Below are 19,315 nucleotides of genomic sequence, written 5' to 3'. Positions count from 1 at the left end.
TTAGAGAAGGAGATATAAGGCTTCAGTGATTTTTGCCATTCGCTCCAGTCATTGGCAGCAGAGAACTGGAAGGAAATGCGGCCAAAGGAAGTGTTTGGATTTGGGGGATGACCAGTGAAATATACCTGCTGGAGCGCATGCTATGGGTGGGTGTTGCTATGGAGACCAGTGAGCTGAGATAAGACGGGGCTCTACCTAGCCTAGACTTATAGATGAACTGGAGCCAGTGGGTTTGACACTACAGTGGTAGGCTTGATTACCAACAATGGCGAGACAGCCTACAGGGAGGATGTGAGGGCCCTCGGAGTGTGGTGTCAGGAAAATAACCTCACACTCAACGTCAACAAAACAAAGGAGGGCCTCCCGGGTGGCGCAGTGGTTAAGGGCCATCAGAGTCCCTGGGTTCGCGCCCAGGCTCTGTCGTAACCGGCCGTGACCGGGAGGTCCGTGGGGCGACGCACAATTGGCCTAGTGTCGTCCGGGTTAGGGAGGGCTTGGTCGGTAGGGATGTCCTTGTCTCATCGCGCACCAGCGACTCCTGTGGCGGGCCGGGCGCAGTGCGCGCTAGCCAAGGTTGCCGGGTGCACGGTGTAGCCTCCAACACATTGGTGCGGCTGGCTTCCGGGTTGGATGCGCGCTGTGTTAAGAAGCAGTGCGGCTGGTTGGGTTGTGTATCGGAGGACGCATGACATTCAACCTTCGTCTCTCCCGAGCCCGTAAGGGAGTTGTAGCGATGAGACAAGATAGTACAACAATTGGATACCACGAAATTGGGGAGACAAAGGGGTAAAAATTCAAAAAAAACAAAGGAGATGATCGTAGACTTCAGGAAACAGCAGAGGGAGCACCACCCTATCCACATCGACGGGACAGTAGTGGAGAATATGGAACGTTTTAAGTTCCTCGGCGTACAACATCACGGACAAACTGAAATGGTCCACCCACTCAGACAGTATGGTAAAGAATGCGCAACAACGCCTCTTCAACCTCAGGAGGCTGAAGAAATTTGGCTTGTCACCTAAAACAAACTTACAGATGCACAATCGAGAGCATCCAGTCGGGCTGTATCACCTCCTGGTATGACAACTGCTCCGCCCATAACCGTAAGGCTCTCCAGAGGGTAGTACAGGATGCACATTTCTGTTTGAAAAAGCTAGCCTTAGCTTTCCTAACATACTGAGTATATTGGTTCCTGACTTCCCTGAAAAGTTGCATATCGCGGGGGCTATTCGATGCTAATGCAGAATGCCACAGGATGTTTTTGTGCTGGTCAAGGGCAGTCAAGTCTAGGGTGAACCAAGGGCTATATCTGCTTCCTCCTGCATGCATCGCAGCCTGCCTCAGCCTCTCCACATCACCGTCTGTCTCAGTAGCCTACTCTCTGTAAAGTTTGCTTCTTAATTCATCCTTCTAGCTGGCTAAGTAATACTAGCCAGAGCCCTTCAACATTACGATAATAGAGGTCTCTGTCGTCAGAGACTGACTGAAATATTTATAAGTGACTATTTACTACTTGTACACTCATTCTCCGAGAGTCATTTTTTGTTTGTTTGGGATGTCTGTAGACACATTAGGAGTTGTGGGACGGTTTTAAAATGGCCTTTTGTCTGGCATCTTGCAAAACATAGTCGCTTCTAGACTATTTGCCTATTGAGCCGACTGTGATCTTGGGTAGTTAGTTTCCCTCGACCTGTGCCGCGAGAGTGCGGAGTTAGCCGTTTAAAAGAGTGGTGAATGTGCTGTTAAAAAGGCAAATCCAGGGGACGCAGGCGAACATAACGAACAAACCACTGTTCATGATTCCATTCTTTTGCAAACAGACAGGTGCGATTAGAACTCAGTCAGATCAAAAAAATGAGCATTCTGAGCTTTGATCAACGCTGGGAGCAATATTTAGATGTTGACCGGTAATTGATTTTGCTTTATTTTGTACTTTGTTACAGCCTGAATTCAAAATGTATGATTAAAATTTTTTTTTTTACCCATCTACACAAAATACCCAATAATGATAAAGTGAAAACATGTTTTTAGAAATGTTGGGAAATGTATCTATTTTTTTGCACATTTATAGAAAATGAAATGCAGAAATATGTCATTTAAATAAGTATTCGTACCCCTGAGTCAATACTTTGTAGAAGGACCTTTTGGCGGTGATTACAGCTTTGAGTCATCTTGGGTATGACTGTATCAACTTTCATTTGGATTTGGGAATTTTCTTCAATACGTACTACCCTCTGTGGTGCCTTGCGGTCAGAGGCCGAGGATTTGCCATACCAGGCAGTGATGCAACCCGTCAGGATGCTCTCGATGGTGCAGCTGTAAAACCTTTTTGAGGACCATTGCCAAATCTTTTCAGTCTCCTGAGGGGGAATAGGTTTTGTCGTTCCCTCTTCACAACTGTTTTGGTGTGCTTGGATGATAGTGGGAAGAGTTTGTTGGTGATGTGGACGCCAAGGAACTTGAAGCTCTCAACCTGCTCCACTACATCCCCATCGATGAGAATGGGGGCGTGCTCGGTCCTCCTTTTCCTGTATTCCACAATCATCTCTTTATTCCACTGTTGTCATCAGCAAACGTAATGATGGTGTTGGAGTTGAGCCTGGCCATGCAGTCATGAGTGAACAGGGAGTACAGGAGGGGACTGAGCAAGCACCCCTGAGGGGCTCCCATGTTGAGGATCAGTGTGGCGGATGTGTTTTTACCTACCCTTACAACCTGGGGTTGGCAGGTCAGGAAGTCTAGGATCCAGTTGCAGAGGGAGGAGTTTAGTCCCAGGGTCCTAAGCTTAGTGATGAGCTTTGAGGACAATATGGTGTTGAACGCTGAGCTGTAGTCAATGAATAGCATTCTCACATAGGTGTTCCTTTTGTTCAGGTGGGAAAGGGCAGTGTGGAGTGCAATGGAGATTGCATCATCTGTGGATCTGTTGGGGCAGTAGGCAAATTGGAGTGGTTCTAGTAGGGTTTCTGGGATAATGGTGTTGTGAGCCATGACCAGCCTTTCAAAGCATTTCATGGCTACAGACGTGAGTGCTTACGGGTCGGTAGTCATTTACACAGGTTACCTTAGTCCCTGTCCCCAAGAATACTATGGTGGTCTGCTTGAAACATGTTGGTATTACAGACTCCGACAGGGAGTGGTTGAAAATGTCAGTGAAGACACTTGGCAGTTGGTCAGTGTATGCTCGGATTAAACGTTCTGGTAATCCGTCTGGCCCAGTGGCCTTGTGAATGTTGGCCTTACTCATATTGGCTGCGGAGAGCGTGATCACATAGTCATCCGGAAAAGCTGATGCTCTTATGCATGCTTCAGTGTAACTTGCCTCAAACCGAGCATAGAAGTTATTTAGCTCGTCTGGTAGGCTTGTGTCACTGGGCAGCTCTCGGCTGTGCTTCCCTTTTGTAGTGTGTAATAGTTTGCCAGCCCTGACACATCTGACGAGCATCGGAGCCTGTGTAGTAGGATTCGATCTTAGTCCTGTATTGATGCTTTGCCTGTTTTGATGGTTCGTCGGAGGGCATAGCGGGATTTCTTATAAGCTCCTTGAAAGCGGCAGCTCTACCATTTCGCTTTGTGTGAATTTTGCCTGTAATCCATGGCTTCTGGTTGGGGTCTGTACGTACGGTCACTGTGGGGACGACGTCCTCGATGCACTTATTGATAAAGCCAGTGACTGATCTGGTGTACTCCTCAATGCCAACGGAAGAATCCCAGAACATATTTCAGTCTGTGCTAGCAAAACAGTCCTGTAGTTTAGCATCTGCTTCATCTGACCACTTTTTTTATAGACTGAGTCACTGGTGCTTTCTGCTTACATTTTTGCTTGTAAGCAGGAATCAGGAGGATAGAGTTATGGTCAGATGTGCCAAATGGAGGGCGAGGGAGAGCTTTGCACGTGTCTGTGTGTGGAGGAAAGGTGGTCTAAAATATTTTCATTCAGGTTGCACATTTAACATGCTGATAGTAATTTGGTTAAACTGATTTAAGTTTCCCTGCATTAAAGTCACTGGCCACTAGGAGCGCTGCCCCTGGATGAGCGTTTTCCTGTTTGCTTATGGCGGAATATAGCACATTTAGTGCGGTTTTAGTTCCAATCTCGCTCTGTGGTGGAATGTAGACAGCTACGAAAAATACAGATAAACTCTCTAGGTAGTTAGTGTGGTCTACAGCTTATCATGAGATACTCTACCTCAGGCAAGCAAAACCTTGAGACTTCCTTAGATATCGTGCACCAGCAGTTGTTTACGCAAATGCATAGGCCCCTGCCCCATGTCTTACCAGAGGCTGCTGTTCTGTCTTGCTGTATAATGTATAATTTGCCAGTTGTATGCTAATGTCGTCGTTCAGCCACGACTCGGTGAAACACAAGATAGTACCTTTTTTTTAATGTCCCATTTTGAAGGATAAATGTGCTTTCAGTTCGCCATATTTATTTTCCAGCGATTGAACGTTCACTAGCAGAACGGAAGGCAAGGGCAGATTAAGTCACTCGTTGCCTGATCCTCACAAGGCACCATAATATTTTGCCTCAATCTCAGTTTCCTTCTCCAGCGAATCACGGGGTTTGAGCCTGGTCGGGTGTCTGCAGTATATCCCTCGTGTCCGACTCATTGAAGAAGAACTCCTCGTCCAATTTGAGGTGAACAATCCCAGTTCTGATGTCCAGAAGCTCTTTTCAGTCATAAGAGACGGTAGTAGCAACATTATGTACAAAACAAGTTACAAACAACGTGAAAAAAACAAACAAAATAGCAGGATTGGTTGAGAGCCAATAAGACCGCAACCCTACCCTCAGGCACCATCATCTGTACACATAGGTTGACAATACACAGGTTGACAAAAAATGTGGCTCAATTCAGTTGTTTCAGAGTCCCACAATAAGAGCTACAATGCTAATGTTCTCTGGGTGTCACTGAGTAGACTGATACCCCATGTCATTGATCCACAATCCATAGGTAAGGCTGTACAGTGAAATAAGTATGCCCCCAATGCAATTCTAAAGTATAATACATCCAGTGTGATTTCAACAGATTTTTGTCAAATTAACAAATTGTCTTTTGTTGATTTTTATCTAACAACATTCCGACCTTGTTTAGCATGATCTATTCAATTATGGCATAATTATACTATTTGTATTAATTTGCATTACTGTCGATGACATACTTTTATTTTGAAGGGTAACCGCAAAGTCCACTATTGTGGCTAATCCTTATTGTGGCTAGCTTCACATAGATGGGTCCGACCACCATTAATCAAATAAGAACTGCCTTGTAAATTCTGGTTATTTTAGATGATTACACCTAGCTATATAGCTAGCTAACTATAGCTACTAAAACAGATTGTCGTTTTGCTATGTTTTTGGGGAAGAACATTGTTTGCATCCATGCGCTAGCAAGGTTTTTTTATTGACCAGCACTGTGGGTGCGCGAGACAACTTTACCAGCATCATAGCATACGCATCGATGAATCAATATGACATATGAAGTGTAATCAATGTGTAATAACTACCTAAAAGTATGAACGCGTTAAGTTAAAATGTGACATGCAGTCATATTCAGGTCCTGATTGGTCAACAAGCTTAATTGACAAGTGAAATGTTATTTGACACGCAAAGACCCAAAAGGGGGTTCCATAGAATGAGAAATCCTGGTTGAGAATGAAATGACTGAACAAATGAACAATGAAACAGCACAGCAAGTAAATGAAAGAAATATAGGTTTTGATGATGTTTTACCGGTAATGGGGATATACGTAAATGCCAAGAAAATGTATTTTTGTTCTCTGTGTGTGTGTGACATTTTTATTTAACTAGGCAAGTCCGTTAAGAACAAATTTCTATTTACAATGCCGGTCTACCCCAGACGACGCTGGGCCAATTGTGCGCCGTCCTATGGGACTCCCGATCACGGCCGGATGTGATACAGCCTGGATTCAATCCAAGGACTTTGAGTGACGCTACTTGCACTGAGATGCAGTGCCTTAGACTGCTGAGTCCGTGTGTGTGTGTGTGTGTGTGTGTAACTATTTAACTGTCCTAGAATGCTTAAAAGGCCATTAAAATGTTAAATATCTGTATTGGGTTTTTTTTGGAAAGGAAAATATCGGTATCGGCCAAAAATGTCATCAGTGCATAAAACTAAAACGAACCATGGCAGAGCTAGTGCCTGCAAAAAGACGCCATTACTATAGCTCTCTATTGGACACATCAAAAAAAATTTCACAATGAGCTATCGATTTGAATTTATACAGTTAGAAATTCCTTGGCTTTTAAAGACTGCAAAAGGCATAATTGGCTGACCTTAAATCAAATGCTAGTGTATTGTTGTTGGGGTTACCCCTGTGCTGTGATGTGGGTTTTATATGGTGTGTATTCTCTTTTCTCTCCACACTCTCTTCTGCTGATGTGTGTGGGTCTGGTAGTGGTACTCTCTCTATTCTACTCTTTTCCTTTCGGCATGGTTAATACCTGCCTGGCGCCCAAACAAAATCTTTCTTTACCCCTCTCTAATAAATACCGCTACAAGAGTAATTATTGATATGACTGTGAGCGTGGACCAAACAAAGTAAGGTGAAGGTGAAAGACTCCTTGCATATCTCCAATCACAATGGCTATTGTGATGTTATAAATACTGGGGTAATCCTCCAGCATAATAGGTAACATTTGGGCTTAGATTAAGTAACATGTAGACAATCAAATCGGTGCAATAGCAGGAGTATAAGGGGAGACATTAGCCCAATTAGGCTTAATGGAATGCCCACACTGTGCAAGGATGGCGATAGGCCACATCCTCACACAACTGTAAATCGGAAGTCAACTAACATTTTCCTCTTCCCACTCTTTCTTTATGAAGTGCCTTCAAATAAATTCAATATGGTTTTTCATCCTCTCTGGCGCCATACTGTAGGCCTATGTGTAAGCTATTGAGTAGCCTAAGAATCATTTTGTCTTTTGGAAAAAAATAATTAAAAAAAATGTTTTTAAAATTGCAAGCTAGCTGAGAACCAGAATAAGCATAGGTCTACCCATGACCTAAAATACCATTAGTCAGTTACAGTATGTTGCATGACCCTGAACTCTCATACAAACTCCGTCTTCATAACCTTCATTATAACCTCTGTATTGTCTTGTCCTTCCAGATGCCGGGTCCACATCTCTTGTTAGTGGTGGTGGCTGTGTGTTTAATAAAGACGGCCTCTGGCTTCGCCAATGGAAAAGTGTCTCTGTCGTGCGGAGATATGACACCACGGCATGGCCATGACTCCAGCTCTAAACCTGCCCCTTATAACATCACCCTGGACAAACACACATTCAGCCCTGGTGACCGTATCACAGGTAGCCTACTATATATTTGTTTCTGTTTTTTTATAGGGATATTGCTGTTCAATATCAACATTAGTGTTCACATCGGTGTAAATGTGTCCGAGTTAGCAAAATAGCTAATTCTCATCCATAATCCCTGGAATATTTCAAAGAGCATATTTAACTGAAAACGTTTTGTATTCTAGAAACCATCTCCTGCCAGTGTGCCGTTGAGCAAGTAAATTAACCCCAAAACTGCTCCCGGGGGTGCTGCACTGTGTCTTACCCATTCCTCCTACCTCTTTGTGGGTGTGTGTATTTGTGTGTCTCGGGGGGGTTGAGACAATGGAAAAATGAAAATGTCTTGAGTTTTTTGCTTTCTATTAACAGTGACCTTACGGGTTGTTCCCACATCTGGGAGCATCCACTTCAAAGGTTTCCTGATTGAAGCGAGGGATGCTGGGAACCCGGACGGTCCCGCTGTTGGATCATTCAGCCTCCTCAACCCTTCTGAGTCACAACTCCTACATTGTGACCACACACAGGTAGAGATGATGTTACCCGACCTCAATTATATACTACATGATTGCTGGAAACACAAGCTAAGTATTGTAAAGCTCTGGCTGTCTGGAATTACTATTCGGTTGCGTTTGAATATCATGCCGTCTTCAACAACCTTCACCAGCCATATCATTAGTAAAACAGACAAGATGCTACTTGTCTCAGCCACACACCTCCAATGGAGTTAGTACTGTGCAAGAGAAGTTTATTGTATGATAAGCAACCCTGTCATTTTGAAGGGATCTGCAGTAAGCCACACCAGCAAATCCAAGAAGACAGAGATACAGGCCGTGTGGGAGGCTCCAAAAACCCCCCCATCCGGTGTCCAATTTATGTGCGTAATTATCTCCTTTATTCTCATTATGCCAATCGCTAAATGTGATATTTTTCCATTCTATTGCTAAGGTGTTGTTGATGCTGTACTGAATCAATGCTGACAGCTATGTAAGTTGCTGTGGATAAAAACAATCTTCTGCTAAATGACTTAATAATATCATTATATTGTTGTTTCAGGGCCACAGTGGTGCAGAAGTATAAAGTCTACTGGGTGCAGATCCCAGGGCCGGTGGTGTCTCTGAATGGGGCGACTGGGGTTCCACCACCAAACCCCACCCCCACCACCACCACTACTGCTGCTGTGACCGCAACTCTGTCTGCGCTGACCAGACCTGTGAGTCACTCACCACCAGGATTGTCTCTAAGTATAGAGAGAAGAGACTGAGGATGAATCAGCATAATGTTTACGCTGACCGACAGGCTGTGGATGATGATTAGGTGTGGTGGTGATGGAGAATTTAACCCTCTCCCTCTCTTCCTCAGTTCAGCTCAGAGGGTTGTGGTAGGAGTAAGTCCTGCCTGCGTGACCCTGTGGGATGCGACCCAGGCAGAGACCCCCTGTGCTTTTTCCTCTCCTTCACTCCAGAGGAGCGGACTGTGCTGTTTGAGCTCAGTGGACCAGCTGATGGATACCTGTCCTTCGCCTTGTCGCTGGACAAATGGATGGTTGGTATGACCCCAGAAAGACTACCAAAGAAGTATTCTATAACCACTTGGAGCTTGTGTGGACTTAAATGATATGCCAAATCTCGGGCTACTATCTGTGGTATTTCAATATGGCATATGCACAGTGAGATTTGTTTTATGAAACCATACAATATAATTGTAACTCATTTGAGTTTTGTATTTATGTGTAGGGGAATGATGATGTATACCTGTGTGTGAGAGATGGGGACAGTGTGGACATCAATGCTGCATATGTCTCTGGCCGAGCTCACCCTGAATTTGCCTCTGAGGTATACACAATTTATGTTTTGCAAAGTTCTGATAAAAATATGAAATAATAGTTCTGTGAATGTTTTTTTTTTTGTGTTATTTGTGTGTTGCTTGTTTGTTTTAGATGGTTGTTTCATAGATTGACCTCTATAGTTACCTCACTGATCTTTGACCTATGACCTTTTGTGTTCTCTCCAGAATGTTCTTTCAGACACAGCTTGGCAGCTGGCAGATGGGGTCATTCAGTGTCGTTTCCGTAGAGACATACTCCTCCCCCGTCAGATTGAGAGCAGGTTCAGCCTGGACCAGAGCTACTTCCTGTTCATAGCCCACGGGAGGGCTGAAGATGGTATGACCATGTGTCTTTTTGTAATGCTTTTCCTATTTGTTTACCAACTTTTGGTGTTATACTATAGTCTCATACATATTATTGATTATTCCTATTGTGCCAGATATATATTGTAGATGCTGGTACTGAACTTGACATCTACTAGATTAAACATTCCTGACCTCAACCCCTCATTGTTGACTCAGGTGTGGGCTAGGCTGTGCCAAGTGTTTTGAACGAGCTCACTGCTGTTTTGTACGTGAGATTTCTGGTTTAAGCTGTGATTATCTAGTACAGTAGTCATATGTGTGAATCACGTGCCAATAATAAAACATTGGTAAATAGTTCCAACATCTATTTACCACAGTGCTTAACTGGCAGTGCTGGATCTAGTGTTGGTCCCAGACATAGACATTATCATCATCCATCCATCCATCTTAAGGTGTGATCTATAGACATGACCGGCAGCCTCTGATATCCACTCATCAGACAGTCATCACAGGTCTCCCCGAGAATCTAGCTGGCTCCAGGTCTCCCCTGCTCATTAAGTTCCATGGTAAGCCTGTAGTTTACAGAAAGATAAGCCTTTTATGACCTGCCTTGTTTGAATAGGAAGTGTTGCAACAAAGACACACATTTCATTACTTAATATAACACGCGTTTAACACTTAAGTTCCATACACTTGTTTCAGTATATGTCTGGCTCATACAAACACAGAGAACTAAGTGTGTATCCCTCTGTATCCCCAGGTGTGTTTATGCTTGTGGCCTGGATGACGACAGTGACCACAGGGGTCATCATTGCACGCTACTTCAAACACGACTGGCCAGAAACGAGACTATTTGGACGCAGGCTATGGTTTCAGGTAAAGACGATTTGTTTAAAGTGTTTTGTCTTGATTAATATATTTGGTTAATTCTTAAGGCTTGTTATCAGAGATGAGTTAGTGATGGATAATGCTCAAATCACCATCTTTCTGAATTTCCTCCTGAAAACGAGTGTTATTTCAACCCTATTTTCACCATGGTGATGATGATGTAGGATTTTGTGAATGTCTCTACAGGTGCACCGAGCCTTGATGACCCTGACCGTGCTCCTTACCTGTGTGGGATTCTCACTACCCTTCATCTACCGAGGCGGTTGGAGCAGGGTAAGACTGGAAATACCTCCCTCGGTCATCACCACATGCTACACATCTGACAGTCAGTCACTCCATCTGTCCGTCTGTATTTCTGGCTGGCTGGCCATATATTGTGTCATAATAATTTAGCTGCTTGAGTGCCTGTGAGGTGTGTGTGTGTGTGTGTGTGTGTGTCTTAGAATCAAATTTATTTGAATTGTCTGTCTTAGAACTGAATCATCACCACTCAGCTGTGTGTCATGTTCTCCCTTTTCTCTCATGCTGCCTCCTCCACCAAGCTGTCTGTCTGCCTTAGTCATTCTGGCCCTGCTGGACAGAGAAGGACAAGAGCGAGAATGTTGAGTGCTGTAGTTGAGCCAAGTAACCAATTATCACTGACTTACAAAGCTGAATAACTAGCATTACTTCAGCGTAAGCATGTATGGGAGAACAATAATTTGTTGGAGTGACATTGATCGATGGTTGAAATTATCTGCACCTGTTTATCTTTTTAAGGAAGGCTTTTTCAAGCGTTTGTCCACTTTGCGTCCTGCCAAAATATATATTTTCATTTTGGTGCTATTCCCCCCAGTGACCATTTAGAGGTCACCCTTCCCTTCAAGTGCTACAGAGTCAGCTGGAAGACCAATTTAGTACAACCGCCAAAAATTCCAAGATATTTATTTTATTTTGAGGTTGACTGTATCTTGTGTGCCAATTCAATTCCTGTTATTTACAGGGACTTCTGTACCCTGGATCCATCGAGTTGATCCTCTCCTCTCTTATCTTCCACTGTTGTTCAGAGGTTTCTGTAGTGTTGTTCTAGTGTTTGCTCAGATACCTATAGTGTTGTTCACCTCTACTGCATCTAATTCTGTACTGTAATACTGTTGCTCTGCGCTGTCTCCATCAGCATGCCGGCTCCCACCCTTACCTGGGCTGTACTGTCATGGCTCTATCTTTTATCCAGCCTATCATGGCCCTCCTCAGACCCGCCACAGACTCCTCACGGTACAACCTAAATCTCCCTACAGTGATCTGTTTCTGAGATCCGTCAAACATGTTAGCTGTCTATATTGTGTAGCAGGATCCAGGAATCAACTGTGCTGTATTTTACGGTCTTTCCACAGAAGGTACATATTCAACTGGATGCATTTGGGAACAGGCACTATTGCACGGGTACTTGCAGGTTAGAGATTCATCTTAATCTTAACAATGTTGACATGATGATGAAGACTATTATTATCTTGATATACGGATAATGATGCCAACAATAAAAGCAATGTTTAGTACAATGACTGCAACAGCAACAATGGTGTATCCAAACCTAGTGATTGCAACAACCTTCTCTACCCTGTCAATCATAACCCCAGTATCTCTCCTGTTGTAGTTGTGGCCATCTTCCTGGGTATTCAGCAGCAGGCCTTGCTTCTCCCTGGCCCCTGGTCCACTGGTGTCCTGGCAGGCTGCGTTGTCTGGGGAGTCCTGGTAGACCTGCTACTTGAGTTCCACAGTAAAGTAGTCATCGTAACAGGTTGGTTTCTTTTGATTTATTCAGGTAAATCTTTTTAAGAATGAATGATTATTGACAATGACAACCTTCTCCATGCTGTTCTTTCCTTTCCCACTTCCTATTCGTTCCAACAATTGTTAACTTTTAATATGTCCCTGGTTCTGGAACCACTGAATTAGACCTTAAAACAATGTAATTATTTGACTGTTCAATAATCAATGTTGTTTTGCTTGGAGGGAACAAATCAATTACACAGTCTGATTCCATTAAGCATAGAAGAGAATTGAAAACAAATTGTTTGGTGCGTGGGCAGGAATGCTAAGCAGGTTTAAATGTCAACAAAAAAAAACACTAGTCTTCATAACGACAGACTTGAGTATGTAAAATCATTTTTCACTTGTTGAGATGTCTTCCTTGATTACAGTAATACATATTTCTCTTACAGTAATGTGTATATAAGGTTTAAATATATATTAAATTGTTATTTTCAGGGATGTAGTAGTCACACAGAATGCCAAATATCTCTATGTATTCTGAATACTGGAACTTTGTGGTAAATCTCTAACCTCTGTACAGGGAGGACTCTTGCTGAGGACGAAGATAAGATTCTGGGTACTCACTCGGATAGTGAGAGACAGAGAAAGGTAAGCTTGAAATAAATGTATAAACTATGTATGTTTTGGATATATTTTTGAGAAGTGTTCTTTTATAATAAGTTTGTCCACACTGATTTTATTTTTACTCCAATTTCTTTCAGGTATCTCGATTCAAAAAGATTGTCTTGGCTGTGTTCCTCGTGGGAAATGTTGGATTTTTGTCTGTTCTCCTAAACACAATAAGAAATGTGTGACTGGGAATCACATACTCCTTGTTAGGGGTCATTGTAGACAATAATAGTATAGATGATGTGTTACTTAATTAAGCCATGTTGCTCTTTTTTACACACTACTGCCATTTCCTTTTTAAGATTCCACTGAACATATTAAAACGTGTGTCCTTAAAAAATGGTAAATGGATGAACAACATTTGTATTTAAGAACTAAATCTGTCTGCTGATTTGAATAAATATGTTACATCATCTTAAGATACTCTTTATAAATCATTCCCCCCGTCATTAAAATAAAGACTTTTGAACAAATGTATTCATACGTGGTATTTATTGTTGCACTAATCTATTGAACACTTGCAGTAAGAATACAAGGAAAATCACCTGAAAAATAATGTAATAAAGTGGCCTCTCTTATTTTAGGTAATTTCCTTACACAATTTCAAATGCTAGCAAGCAATACTGGTGATTGTTTTTGTATAAGCAAAACCGTAACAAGTAAGCATACAAACATACTTAATGAAACAATGTCAATTATTTTTTGTTTCATGAACTCTATTATCAGCGTTAAATGGCAATTCTCAAAAAATGGAGCTTGTTTAATACTCTGCCTCAATAATTATTTAAAAGCAGAAACATTTTCCTCCTTTGAAAATTGTAAACATCTGACATTTGTAGGGAAATGCACAATATAGAAAAGTTTTTTTTTTTTTTAATAAGCTTCTTTTTTTTTTTTTACTCTTTTCCTTTTTGATTCTGGAAATAGTATTTTATTTTAAACATGGAATCCGTAATAAGGGAAACGGCGCCACTGGCTGCCCATCGCCGTTATTGTTTTTAAAGTATCGCAAAAGGATGTGGTGGTTTCACCATTAAGGATTCCAGCTTTTAAGGGAATGTTAAAAATGTATTTCAATCAAACATGATTTCACATGGTGTATAATGTCCGTTCAACATATCTCAGATTTCAGCAACTGATTGAATATATTTTTTGATACAAGTTATATGTTATAGAATTGTATCATACAGTATGTTATATGCCCACACCAATATTTCTGGAAAACACAGTACGAAAGTACAATAAATATAAGCTTCTTTCCTTTAGCAAGACAATACACCAAAATATGTTTTAAGATTTGCTCACATTAAAATTTCATAAAATGTTAGCATCTGTGGACTAAACATTACATTCATTTACATTCAGGCATCTTGGCGGGCGAACACACAATACTATTTCCTGGCACTTGGACCAGAGAATCGATAACATTACAGAAGCAGCAAGTGTGGTTAAATGTCGCAACATGAAACAAACATGAGTTTGCAGCACTGCATTAAGTCTATTAACTCAGCTGAAAGTGGACCGACAATATTTTCACCAGTGACTGAGGGTTGTACTCTGTTCTTCACTCGGCAAACTCCCCAGCCTCCCAGCGCAGCGCCAAGGCGCTCTTACGCCTTCCTCCGGCTCCATACACCTCAGGAAACTGGGAGACAATCACCTGATTTGAGCTCCTGTGGCTTAATTTCAATGATATTTATGCTTTACATCAAATGCGATATTGACACTTGACTACGGTAGTTGTATGATAACACAACAGAATTTTGGTTCACTTACTCTGTGATCACAGGATAGGGCTGAGCGATCCATCTTGTATGCCGTTTTCATTGGTGATGATGGCGAAGACTTACACTTCAGTGGCGCATCAGCTGAAATATGGTCAAGACACAATGTTTTCAATTGGTTGATATTCATAGACAAAAGCACAATATGTTCCGGCTTAGTTTAAGAGTAGGGTCAGAAGTTCTTCCTGACCAAATGAGACAAACTTTGTATAAACTTACCTTCAAACGACAAGCTGTCCATGAGATTCTCAGCCACTAGGCCTGTGTTGTTGTACATCCCTTTCGGATAGATGTTCGCTCTTTCTTTCTTCAGCTCCTCTTCGCGCTGTTTCACCATCTTGATCTCCTCGTCCACCAATGACAGCTGGCTCCTGGAGCGCAGCTTGAAGAAGGGGTTGTTGAGGAACGTTGAGGAGCACTCCTGGCCCTGCTGCTCACAGGCCGTGTTCAGGCAGAACTCTGAGGCGCTCCTGATGATCAGGTTGGATGTCTCTAGGATGATAAAGTTGGCATTGGAGGTTTCATCCGAGTGCCACTCGTTAGCTCTGGAGGTGTCTCTGGCGCCATGTCTTGGACTTCCTTCCGGTTCTAGTATAATGATGCTGTTGGCAGGCAGATCGTGTTTCAGTGGCCCCTTTGCCGGCGAAGACGTAATAATGAATGATGGAGTAGTTTTGGATCTGGGTATGTTGCAGCTGCCGTCCTCCATACTCTCAAACGTCTTCCTCTTTTCGTCAACCTCCTGACATAGCTTCGCTGGGAGCAAGATGACTGGCTTGGCATTTGTCTGAGCACATTCTGTAGGTTTCATCCCATTGGAGAAACCCCTGTCCCGCTTAAAGCTGTCTTCTCTCTCCATGGCCAGGCGGATCTCCCTCTCAATGGAGGTCTCTGGGAATTCTTCATAAGGGGACCTGTAGCTGGAATCGCCCAGGCCTGAGTCCTCTGAGCAGGGGCTAAACTGGGTGTGGGGATACTCAGCTCCACCCATAGCCAAATTCTCTAGGCTCGTATCTCTCGTCTTGGGCCTGTCAATGTTCCTGACTGGAGTGTACATGAAGCTGTGGCTGCCCATGAGGGGCCCACACTGCTTTGTGGTGGGTGACAGCACCAAGTTCTTGGTCTGCTCTTCCATCTCCCTCCACTGTTTCCGGGCCAGCTGGAAGTCCACATGCTCTGTGCTGACGTTCTCACTCTTGGTCTCCTGGATAACGCAGAAGTCCTTTGGAAGCTTCTTGTTGGGATCTGCCTTGCAAGATGTATTGTGCCTTGAACCATTGCCATTTCCCTCCTCGTCTTCAGAGATTTTGGACAGGCTTTGGAGCAGTGCTGCAGGGTTATATGTCACTTCCTGTGCAATACCAGTGAGGTAATCTGGTTGCTCCAACACTTCCAGTTCCTCTTCCTTTGGTATCTTCACTTGAACTTCCTCCTCGTTATCGTCATGGTTGTCAACGTTTTGCACTTCAACCTTTTGGACGAAGAGATCCTGTGCACTCAGTTGGAGGCTATCCAGATAGTCATCATCGTCCTCATGGTTGATCGAGGAGGAAAATATCGCCCTCCATTTATTTGCTCCATCTTCACTCTCATCGTCTGAAGAGGCCTCTGCTATCTCAACACGCAGGCATTCATCCACCTCGTCTGGGTCCAGACCATGACAGGACTCGTTGGAGACATCCGACAGAACCTCCTCTCTGATGTACTGTTCTAGTAAAGACTCCTCTGGGACATCACTGATGTAGTTTTCTAATGGGCCATATTCAATCTCTTTTGTGTCTTTATCCTCACCATCTTCATCATCCTCTGGGTTGGACACAGTATCTTCAGGCTGTTCTAGTTCTTGGGTGTCCTGTCTCTTACGATGAGCTTCGTTCTCATACACACTGTCAACACTTGACGGTGTGTCAGAGACAGACGAAGTGATGGATTCGTTTCGGTTGAGTTCTTCATGGCTAGACAAAGCCTCCTTTCGAAATGGGTTACCTGTGCAGAGCCCGTTTCCTAAGCCGTCAAGCTCATCGATCATACTAGCCGGTAAATCTGCTAGAATTTCTAGCAACGCTTTCTTTCCTATGGATTCTAGTGAGTCAGCCTCTAAACAGACTTGTTCCTCTTCTGTTCCTCCTAAGCCCTTTTTGTTTTCAGTTGAGTCAGTGAGCGAGAGTTCCTTTTCATAGGCAATTACGCTGGTCATCTCCGTTTGTTCACTGGTCTCCATGGTTACTGCCTTCGGGAAGGATCTGGGTTCGTTTGGATTGTGATTCTGAGGGTTACTGCAACCTTCGTTCAGTTCTTTACCATCCGTCACACTTGCCACAGCGGTAGCTCTCTGAAAGAAATGAAAAGGTATTCACCCGTCAGTAAGGGAGATTGGGAATTGTTACAGTGTTACATGTTATTCCCTCACTGAGTGCAGTATCGCTGAGTTTGGCACTTTTGTATATGAAAATCATTTCCCTCTGTAGCCTTTCTCTAGGCTTTAGATTGGTTTGTTCTTCCTCTCCTTCTTTCCCCCTTCTTACTTAGTTGAAATGTCTCTGTTATATTGTCCCCTTATTTCCCAAGTGATAGGTAAAGCCTTTTCTACACAGCTCCTTTCGGCCAAACAATAGACCTTATTACAGTGACCTGTATATTACACAGAACAGACAGCAGATCATTTGTGAAGAGTTTTTGCTTGATTCTATATCTAGGTAAAAGGGTTTGGTATTCACTCAGAAATATGTTCATAAAATGGCAAAAAAACATTTCTACAGAGTCTATCTGAATCCTGTGGAACACATAAGAAACCAATCCAAGCAAATCCTATCTTTGTCTTTTCCCATCTATGGCCACTTTACAATTTGTACCAAACAATTTGAAAACAAAACAGAGAGGATCACATGTAATTGCAGAGGGGTGGACTCATCAAAGTTGTTTGTTTACTATTGCAGTGAATTGACAAATTGGGTTAATCCACAGTGAGGCTGAACAAGAACACCAGTCGTACCAGCTGAATTAGATGGCTCTGGCTCCGGCTTATATAAGACTGCAGGATTGACTATCACCCACGCTGTGTGTGTGTGTGTGTGTGTGTGTGTGTGTGTGTGTGTGTGTGTGTGTGTGTATATGTTATTATACACTACTTCTGTTCTGTGTGTGTACACCCGCAGACCCCCCCAGCATGCCCAGGGGTAGTGGTGTCCGCATGTCGCCGCTCAGCACCACCACCATGGGAGAGACAGGAAACTGACTGCTGATTGGTGTCATAACAAGGGAAAAACTTAGATAGAAAAACCGTGACAGGCTGAGCAGAACACACAACACATGTATTTCCAGTCAATTAACCTGAGGAAATGAATTTGTTTGCTTTTAGAAATGTAATGATTCTTAAAAATGTTATAGTTGGAACTGTTCGTGGTGAATTTGAAATTTGTTCTGTGCTCTGAAATTACTGTGAAAATAAAAGTATTTTCTCAAACAGTATTTACATGTCACATTTGTGATTTATGCTATCCACACTTTACTGTGTATAGTTTAGACTTTTTTTCTACGGATGGTGATTCATTATCACCTACTTTTCACACACCACCCAGGGATTGATTAGATGCCAACACCAAAACTGACTGTTTCAGTGGAATATACAGCGTCTCCATGTCTTGCTTTGATTTGATCAGGGAAACAGTGTTTTCCTTCTCATCTTAACTCCATCATTCCACCCACGGTTCTGCATCTATGACCGGACAAGCTAATCAAAAGTATCTCTTGTATCCTTTCCGTTGTGTAAAATGTGTTGTACATCGTGAGGCTGTTTCCCAGACAAAGATTAAGCGTAATCCTGGACTGAAAAGCACATTCAATGGAGATTATCCGGGAAACTGCCACCTAAATGTTCAACCTGGGTCTTTGCCAAGCCCAACTCCAGAGAAAGGCTCACATCAAGCACTGAGCTGTGGCTTCTTTCACACCAAAGCTCGGAGTATTTAACAGCTCCAAACAGCAAGGACTGCCAACAGTCATTCATAATGAGACCATAATCCTCATCTATCCTATGACTTTCTTTACAACTGTCACTGTGGGCAAATTCCTTTGTGTTGTTACAGAGCTGTTGCTACAAAAAAACACTGTGAAACAAGATTTTAATTGTGACTGTTATTAGCTGTTATTGTCAGGATTGTTTTGTTTGGATGTTTTGACAATATGTCAGACAAATCAAATCAAAACATATTTTGTGAAATAGCATAACATATTTATAACTTTATATTTCTTCTCCCTGTGAATGTGTTGAGATAATAGTTTAGTCATTCAAAACATTTCTTAGGTGGAATAATTTGGCAAGGCACAACGATATGATATCCTGCCTCCATTGTCAGCTCAACAACATCTCCCAGATATTTCTCTATCCCTGCTTGATCAGAACCAGATAGCTAGTTCAATGCAGTCTGTATTGTGTAGCTACAAACAACAGAGGTGATACAGGGCTTAAGGTATTTCCGCTGGTTGACAGCACCACTAACCTTCCTCTCTTTTCTTCCTGTCACCGTCATCATTTTGAACCATCTAATCCCACACAAATGCTACACAAACATTCCTCGGCGACAATACAACGGGGCAAAGATGGATAAAACAACGTTTCCTTCTGTCCAAGGTCTGAAATAGACACATCATCAAGCCAAACACAAAAAGCCATTAAGTCCAATCAAAAATAAGACAGAAGTGCTGAGCACCATGGCAACCCCCAGTAGTCATACCACTTAGCACACAGTTTGAGTGTCACAAACTTCCACCA

At 42.8% G+C, this 19,315-nt stretch overlaps 2 protein-coding genes across 8 annotated transcripts in view; one reads left to right on the top strand and one right to left on the bottom strand.

Moving 5' to 3' along the window:
* frrs1b (ferric-chelate reductase 1b) overlaps positions 1 to 13,233 on the top strand; it is a 45,781-nt gene extending 32,548 nt beyond the window's left edge. For 5 of the 6 annotated variants that reach the window (XM_036935208.1, XM_021620539.2, XM_021620537.2 and 2 more), the window contains exons 2-16: positions 7,138 to 7,333; positions 7,691 to 7,845; positions 8,101 to 8,195; positions 8,375 to 8,531; positions 8,681 to 8,863; positions 9,055 to 9,153; positions 9,332 to 9,482; positions 9,904 to 10,017; positions 10,212 to 10,327; positions 10,526 to 10,612; positions 11,496 to 11,593; positions 11,713 to 11,771; positions 11,973 to 12,116; positions 12,672 to 12,739; positions 12,853 to 13,233. In XM_036935208.1, coding sequence (XP_036791103.1) covers positions 7,138 to 7,333; positions 7,691 to 7,845; positions 8,101 to 8,195; positions 8,375 to 8,531; positions 8,681 to 8,863; positions 9,055 to 9,153; positions 9,332 to 9,482; positions 9,904 to 10,017; positions 10,212 to 10,327; positions 10,526 to 10,612; positions 11,496 to 11,593; positions 11,713 to 11,771; positions 11,973 to 12,116; positions 12,672 to 12,739; positions 12,853 to 12,945 — 1,815 coding nt within the window. In that variant the 3' untranslated portion in view covers positions 12,946 to 13,233. Of the gene's footprint in view, positions 1 to 7,132; positions 7,334 to 7,690; positions 7,846 to 8,100; positions 8,196 to 8,374; positions 8,532 to 8,680; positions 8,864 to 9,054; positions 9,154 to 9,331; positions 9,483 to 9,903; positions 10,018 to 10,211; positions 10,328 to 10,525; positions 10,613 to 11,495; positions 11,594 to 11,712; positions 11,772 to 11,972; positions 12,117 to 12,671; positions 12,740 to 12,852 lie in introns of all 6 variants that reach the window. The other variant, XM_036935210.1, reaches the window with a different exon arrangement.
* A 2-nt stretch (positions 13,234 to 13,235) lies between these two features.
* palmdb (palmdelphin b) overlaps positions 13,236 to 19,315 on the bottom strand; it is a 41,243-nt gene continuing 35,163 nt past the window's right edge. For both annotated transcript variants that reach the window (XM_021620534.2, XM_021620535.2), the window contains 3 exons: positions 14,764 to 16,876; positions 14,537 to 14,628; positions 13,236 to 14,405 (listed from right to left, as the gene is read on the bottom strand). In XM_021620534.2, the coding sequence (XP_021476209.2) occupies positions 14,325 to 14,405; positions 14,537 to 14,628; positions 14,764 to 16,876 (2,286 nt within the window). In that variant the 3' untranslated portion in view covers positions 13,236 to 14,324. The remainder of the gene's footprint in view (positions 14,406 to 14,536; positions 14,629 to 14,763; positions 16,877 to 19,315) is intronic.

Source organism: Oncorhynchus mykiss, chromosome 11, assembly GCF_013265735.2.
Source record: "Oncorhynchus mykiss isolate Arlee chromosome 11, USDA_OmykA_1.1, whole genome shotgun sequence".
In the NCBI taxonomy this organism is placed as follows: Eukaryota; Metazoa; Chordata; class Actinopteri; order Salmoniformes; family Salmonidae; genus Oncorhynchus; species Oncorhynchus mykiss.
This window is presented reverse-complemented; position numbering and strand designations above follow the sequence as displayed.